Source organism: Sinocyclocheilus anshuiensis, unplaced genomic scaffold (assembly GCF_001515605.1).
Source record: "Sinocyclocheilus anshuiensis isolate Anshui unplaced genomic scaffold, SAMN03320099.WGS_v1.1 scaffold771, whole genome shotgun sequence".
Lineage (NCBI taxonomy): Eukaryota > Metazoa > Chordata > Actinopteri > Cypriniformes > Cyprinidae > Sinocyclocheilus > Sinocyclocheilus anshuiensis.
The window spans coordinates 190957-198860 of NW_015552585.1; the positions used below are offsets into that span (position 1 = coordinate 190957).

A 7904-nucleotide genomic window follows, 5' to 3' on the forward strand; every position below is an offset into this window, starting at 1 on the left:
TCACCTGCACCGTGTGACACAGACACAAGGCCCGCAGGAACAACTCCTCTTTCTCCTGATAGATAGAAATAAAGAGGCATACAAAATGACACATGCTAGTATGCACACATCCATATTTGTGAGAATGACTGTTGCTTATCGAAAAAAAATATGAAATAAAATAAACAAATATTAGATGAAAACTATTAAACTAAATGAAAATTAGAAATGTTTTGCAACTAACTTACATTTCTAAATTTTTTTAGGATGAAGTACTTAAATGACTAAAACTAAAATAACAACAACAAAAAAATATATATATAAATATAAAATGAAAATGACAAAAACAACAAAATTGCTCACTTTAAAATTGAAATGACAACTTAAATATAATAAAAACTTATTCAAAATTTTAATAAAGACTATAATAGTATAAAAAATAAATACAATTTAAAAATAAAAAAAACTTCAACTTCAAATGAAGCTCAATTGAGAAATACTTGAAGATTACACCATTGTTTTAATTCAATTTGTTAATATTTATAATGTAATACCATTATATCATTTATTATAATATCATTACATTATATATTTATAATATAGTATCTTTTTTATATAAAGGTAGTTAGTACAATACCATATTTGTTTATCAAATCTGGTAGATATCAGTGAAATTTCGCTGGTATTAGTATTGATTACTAACATTTTGGTATTATGACAATCCTAGTATATAGATAATGTGCACTACACAGTGACAAGGGCCCTCACAAAAGAAGTGCTCTCAAAGGACTGCCCGTTTATGATGAATATGACCGTGTTAAAAAAAAGGAGTTAATACCCATAACTTTAGTCCTTCATAGCCTGCCAACACAAACATTAGAAGTTTACTGCCTTTGTGTTTATATCGCAGCCTCAGAGGATTTATAATTCAAGAGGTCTGCAGTCAGTTTACATATCGAGGAGTACACATCCAACAACACAATCCGTAAATGTAAAATCAATCCCATCTGAGGTCCTAGGGGTCTCAGAATGAGTGTAACTCACCCATCCAGCCTTCTGCTGCAGTTTATTCACAGGCCCGTCCGTCACAGTGAAACCGTCCAGCTCGCTCTGGGTGTCTCTGTATCTGTACTGGAAGCCGTCTATACAGCATTCGATGAACTCCATGTTGTTCTGGGTCAGCGTGCCAGTCTTGTCTGTAAACACATATTCCACCTGCAGGGCGCAGACAAATGTTGACCTTAACGACTATAAACCCAGGTAATAAAGCACGTTCCCAAATTAACAGAGTCCGACGATATGGACGGACAATTAATTTGCGACAAAACCAGTTAGCTTGCATAAATCAGTTTAACGAAGCATGGCCTGTAATTTAGAGTAATCATCTGCATAACCAGCCAAGAGTGATCTATGACCTCCCTGCCCATGGAAGAGCCAGGGACAGCTCAGCTTATGTTCATGTCATGGTTGACTTCTGAAATCATTTGACCATTCGGAATGAAACACATTTTATTCTACATATGAATACAAACAGCTAAAGAGTCATATTTGAGCTGAGGTTTTAACAAATGGCTCTTTTCCACTGCCTGATACGGCTCGTTACGGCTCAGTACAGCTCACTTTTTGGGGGTTTTCCATTGTGTACAGTACCCTAGTACCTGGTACTTTTTTAGTACCACCTCGGTTGAGGTTCCAAGCGAGCCGTACTGATACTAAAATGTGACTTGTAAACTCTGCAGATCACTAATTGGTCAGAGAGAATCGTCACTACCAGCGTCATTGGATTTGCGACACGAGACACCAAACCCGCTAGAAAAAAAATTTGTCAGCAACAGCCACCACAGTATCATTTGTTCGCACGACTTTTTTAAACGACCGTTGCATGCATTCTTGAAAAAAGAAATAGCTGTATAGTGGTCAGTAGATGAGGTGCAGACGTTCCTCTCGTTGGTAGCCGAGGAGCAGATCCAGCAAGAGCTCTTGTGTTGAGTGAGAGCTTCGTTTGTTTGTGTCGCGTTTATGATAATGTCACAGCAGTAGAGGCGGCGCAACTATAACGATAAGTCTATAATCCCACCCACTTTTGAAACGGTACTAAACTGCAGTGGAAAGCAAACCAAGCCAAAGTAAAGCGAGCCGAGCCGTGCCGGGCCTAGTCGTACCACGCAGTGGAAAAGCGCCAAAAGTGTCTAACCTGGCCAAGTTCCTCATTGAGGTCTGAAGTGTTGACAAGTGCGCCTTCTTGGATCTCCGAGTCAAAGAAGTCTTTATCCCAAGTGATAAAGAAAGAGCCCAGGAATTTCTGCATCTCCACAGTTACATACATGGACACAGGGATTATAAAGTTGAAGAGGACCATGAAGGAGAGGAAGTCTGTAAACATCTTCAAATACTGAAACAAAGACAGAACACCTGCATTCAGTCTCTTCAAAGACATAATATCATGGCTGGAACAGCAAAGAAACAGAGGTTAAGCATAAACCTAATCCCTAATTATGATTTATTAAGTGTGATCTGTGTAAGAGCTGACCACAGCCACCAGAGACCAGATTAACTCATAATTTATATTAATTGCATTAAGAATGACTGATGATATAGAGGGAGTTGCTAATTGATTCATGTAATCATGTTTGAATCAGTCAGATGTATTTCCACAGACTACTCACCATATTAGAGTCTTTCTCCTTCTGGGTTTTCTGGTTGTACCAGGGCTCATCCTGACCTTCTTTGCTCTGCCATACATACTTTAGTGTAGTACACACAACAGCTTTACTGATGAGGATAGATAGATACACCAACAGAAAGGCATTGATGGATCTGCAAAGGAGATAAAACATACACGTGATCATATACACTTAATCATGTTAAGTACATATAAAACCGCATAAACACACCAAAATAAGAAAACTTTTACACACTAAACTACTAAACTACACTAAAGTTTATATGATTCACTTATTATTATTATTGTTACACTTTATTTTATTTTAATAATTATTTTACCATTTAATTTATTTTGATTATGTATAGTTTGTCAATATTATTATAGGGGTAAATAAATAAATAAATAAAACCTCCACATAAAGATAATTATTATAGATTATTATATATTAGTTATATGAACTTTGGTAGACATTAATCATTTAATTGAATTGTGATTCATAACATCTTGATTTATTCGATTTTATATTAATTCAGGAATATTAATGTGGAGATACAATATTTTTACATCCACCAAAAAAACAGATCAATCTTGTTATTTGCAATCAATATCGGATCGTTCAAATGAACGTTGCTACTAATCCAAAAATCAATATTTCAACCTGATTGCACACTAGGGTATATTGCGGCTCTCGTCACTGGCTTACTTTTCAACAGCTGATCGTTTCTGAGATTTGCCCTGGTAGTTGAGTGCCATCTTCGTCTCCATGCCTGTGTATACTGCGACACCTTTAAAAGGAAAAGCAATTTAGAGTGATTCAGGTAAATATAATTCCTCGTCATCAAAAACTTCCTCTTAATCAAAAGGTGTCACGGCCTACCATAAATCTTCTTGGTGTTTTTCAATGTAGCACCTTTTAGAAGAAGGTTCTCTGGGCCTAAAGATCTACATTAAACCATAAAAACAAACAATTATGTCAATAAAGACACATCCTGGCATCCAAACCCACATTAAAGTGGCTCCTAATGAGCAGCATTGCTGGGAATATGTAGGCCGGTTTGGCCTGGCCCGCTCTCGTGAAGGACACGGTGTAGAGCCTCAGAAAAAAACATTTCAAACAGCCCAGTGACAAATGGAAGAGTGTGCAGGGCTTGAGAAGCTGCCAGGCCAGCTTTACTTTAATGCTGCTATGGCATTACGGGTCGATGGAATAATGATCAGAGGCTAATGCAATGGGAAAAGACAGAGCTGAAGTGACTAGGAGGTACCGTGGGATATAGTGGGCCCATGGGAATGGACCAAAGACGGTCTCACCTTACTGCTGGCTCCTGCTCCAGCTTGTAAATGTGCATTCGACCCACAAACCTGCAATAGAGCAAACAAGCCCCAGTCAAGCATGTACACGCTCATATATGTTTTCTCAACCACAAACCCATACGGAAAAAAAGGTCGAATGAATGCACAGACGTCCCATGAATGTAATCGGAGTACTTGATGAGGTCAACCTGAAAACATTCAGCAGAGGCAAAGAACTGATGCACATGCATTAGTGTTTCATTCATTTTATAGAGACTCCTTCCCCATTAAAGAAGCTTGATGATAATATCTGCATTCCAGTACAGTACTCTATGTAAATGAGCCTTGTACGAAATGAACCAATTACAAGGAAGATGCTCATTGGTGATGACCCCACAGTCTGGCATATTGGCAAAAGCCCTTTGAAGTTTTTTTTTTTTTATAGACTGAATTATAGCAGGCAACATCTGGTGCTCTAGAAATCAGAAATGCAAATGTTCTTCTGCCTAAAGAGGCTTTAACGAGATGTGCTTAGCAATAGTGGGCGCTGGTGAGTTAAACTGCTATTACAGTTGGAGGCCATCTCTCTAAACTTGCAAATTGTGTTTGTTTCAAGGTCTGTTTGTTCTTATACTCCAACAGAAAAGGCAGATTGTGTCTGACTTTTCCATGGAATCACACCATTAGCTGCTGATCCGAAATCAAACAACCTACAGAGACGAGATCAACTGAGCTGAAACTGGACTCAACATATTCAAGAACGATCGCAGTGCCTCTCGTTTCATCATGAAGCAGCGAAACGGATTTCGGATAAGTGTGTGTTTGTGTTAGAGGAGTTTGTACTTGTAGAGGTCAGGCTGGGGTTGTTCACACTCTATGGTGGCAGTAAGAACCTGCAGGTCCTTCTCAGTGTCTGGTACCGTGTAGTGTGTCTGCAGGAAAGACAGGCAAATTAGTATTCCAGGTCATGTTGTACACACAAATAAAGATGGGTGGAAGTGGGAGAAAGATGAGGAGCAGAAGGATGATTATGACAAGATCTGGGCCACCTATTTAAAGAGTTTGGCTAAAGGAGAGTAAATTAATGATATATGAATCCATATCTCATATTCTGTTTATACTTGAACAGAAATCACACCAGATGATTCTTATTTAAAAGTGCAAGGAAAGCAAAGATGATAGTATAACATCTATATTATATCAAGAACATTATATTTGTGCCTAAGTGGTTACAAACAGAAAGACAGCAGAAATTATATAAGATTGAGTGAGAGGTGCATCAGCTCACTTTGTGGTTGGATTCTCCATCCAAGCTGGCTGTGGTGACAAAACAAGTGCCGTCTTCTCGACTGGACTGCAACAGAATCAGGTCACAGGGAAAGGTCTCGTCCTCCACCACTTCAACCACATCACCCACCTGACCAGAAACACATTGACATTAACACACGACTCAGTCTTACACATGACCATAGATCAGTGCTTCTCAATTGCTGGGTCGCAGGTCTATTCAGATTCAAAATACAGTGCTAAGTGCAAAAATGTTAATATAAATATATAATTTTTAAGATAAATATAAAGAAAAAAACTAAAAAAGAAGAAGTTACATCCACATGAGTCTCTTGTTTTCAACAACTTCTGTTTTTACAAAATTGGCACTTTTTTCTTTAAATTGTCATTAAGTTAATAATGAGCCTATGTAGTTATTGGTAATATTAATTTAAATTACATTTTTTGATTATAAAAGACATCGACATACAAATAACAATTTTGGGATCATGTTGGGTCACCACTTGATGATTAATCTGGGGCTGCAGACCATACGTAATATTAGTGATATTTTAAAATACTATTTTAATGAATATTTCTGATCTTGATGTGTAAGAGTCTTGATATGTGAGAGTATTTGGGTATGCAATCGTTAACTGTAATAACATCTACTGTAAAATATGGGAATATACAGTGAAAATACATGCTCATCAAAGCTGCATTCATTTGATCAAAAATACAGTAAAAACAGTAATATTGTGAAATATTACAATTTAAAATAACTTTTTAAAAAATATTTTAAAATGTAATTCCTGTGATGGCAAAGCTAAATGTTCAACATCATCTCCAGTTTTCAGTGTCACATGATCCTTCAGAAATCACTCTAACATGCTGATTTGCTGCTCAATAAACATTTTTTTTTATTATTATCATCAATGTTGAAAGCAGGTGTGCTGCTTAATATTTTTTGTGGAAAGAGTGATACATTTTTTCAGGATTCTTTGATAAATAGAAAGTTCAAAGGAACAGCATTTATTTAAAATAAAAATTTTAAATCAGATTAATCACACCCTTTTTCTGTGATTAATTGCGATTAATCGCGCACTTCATGAAATTAAGCATAGACCATTTATCTTGTTTCAAATGGTTATTCTGTCATCATGTGCTATATTCAGCAAAGTAAACCAAAAGATTGAAGGGTGATTCTCAAAAATCTGTATTTTCTGCAAGCTTTTCTCAGGATAAATGTAGATATCTATCCAAAAAAGGACTCCAAAAGAACTCCAAAAGGACACCAAAGAACCAAATGATATAAGGAGCCCATATAAGCACATATGAAAAAAAAAAAAGCCATATATATATATCTGAATTGTATAGTATGTGTACAGTGCAACAGCAAATAGCTTTCTTACATTTTAGAGAAGTCAAGTTGCATAACCGAACAGGACCACATGGAGATGCCAAAAAATCCCTAAACCAACCGCCTGCTGGCTGCATATATCTACTACAGTACACTGATCCATTCCGTATAACTAAACACAGCAACATAAACATGACAAATCAAAACATTATCGCAAATGTGTGTGGAAACAACGTGAATGTACGGAAATGTCTGTGCCTGTGCATAAATACAATGTGCGGATCAGTGCGCAAAGAGCACTCATACACGCATTATTATAACGGACTCACGCGTGCTTACTGTACGACTCATTGACATCCAGCTAGCCATATTTGTAAACTCTTCCAAACATCTGTGACCTTAACTGTTTTATAGTGTACAACACATTTGTTCCATTCCATATACAGCAAGGAAACACTCCCGGCTGTGAACGCCCCTAATGGGCATACTTCTTGTCCAAACGTGAAGTACCGCAACTTGCCACACCCTGCTCCCATGGTGCCTGTTAAATCAGAGACTTGGCGAGGGTGCAGCAACTAAAAGGTACCTTGATCTTCTCACTCTCCTTCTTCACCGACCGGCCGTCCTCTAACACCGTCACTGGGTACTTATTCACCTCTTTGTCTGCTTTATGCCGCAGCCAGTCCTCATAACCCTGAGGAGAGAGACAGAGAATGTGAGTGAACAGTATGCTTGTGTGTGTGTGTGAGAAAACTGCAGAAGGTCAAATGAGGATTGAGACAGTCTAATACACTTCTCACATGCAGAAATAAAACAATTCTCTGAAAATTTCACACGTAATGGTTTCCATCACATACAGTAGGCCTGTATTAATAATGGAAACTGTGCAAATGAGCTGAGGGAGTTGAGTCATTTGAAGTCAAAGTAGGCTTGCCGTGATAGACGGTGTTGACGGTGATACCGGTGTTAAGTCGCAACCCCGGTTATGTATGTCACTTGCCCACCGCGTCACCGACCCCCACCGTCATTTTGATTTTTTAAAGTAATAAAAATAATTTAGTTCAGTAAAAGAACAGACACTACAATTAAAAACTGAACGCGGCTGCTCAATGCAGCATAGCCTGCCCTATAGCATGGTGTAGCCTATTTTTATTCGTTTTGGTAATAGAAGTTCTATGTTTTATATATAGGCTAAAGTGAGTTTGAGGTTGTATTTTGTTGTTGCATTCAAGCAATTGACGCCGAATTGCCGCTAATTCAAAAGTGAAAGTAAAATGCGCAAGGCGCTTTTAAGCTATTTAAAAGCGAAGGAAAGCGAGGAAAAGAGGGAACGCCCCGCCC

General features: G+C 37.7%; 1 protein-coding gene across 2 annotated transcripts in view; it reads right to left on the minus strand.

Annotated features, from left to right (window-relative positions):
- LOC107665431 (phospholipid-transporting ATPase 11C-like) overlaps nucleotides 1–7904 on the minus strand; it is a 78375-nt gene that overhangs the window by 18431 nt on the left and 52040 nt on the right. For both annotated transcript variants that reach the window (XM_016456304.1, XM_016456305.1), the window contains exons 5-14: nucleotides 7150–7257; nucleotides 5226–5354; nucleotides 4781–4869; nucleotides 3956–4006; nucleotides 3522–3586; nucleotides 3348–3429; nucleotides 2646–2796; nucleotides 2174–2371; nucleotides 1024–1194; nucleotides 1–55 (exon numbers count right to left, since the gene is read on the minus strand). The exon at nucleotides 1–55 is cut by the window's left edge and continues 121 nt beyond it. In XM_016456304.1, coding sequence (XP_016311790.1) covers nucleotides 1–55; nucleotides 1024–1194; nucleotides 2174–2371; nucleotides 2646–2796; nucleotides 3348–3429; nucleotides 3522–3586; nucleotides 3956–4006; nucleotides 4781–4869; nucleotides 5226–5354; nucleotides 7150–7257 — 1099 coding nt within the window. The remainder of the gene's footprint in view (nucleotides 56–1023; nucleotides 1195–2173; nucleotides 2372–2645; nucleotides 2797–3347; nucleotides 3430–3521; nucleotides 3587–3955; nucleotides 4007–4780; nucleotides 4870–5225; nucleotides 5355–7149; nucleotides 7258–7904) is intronic.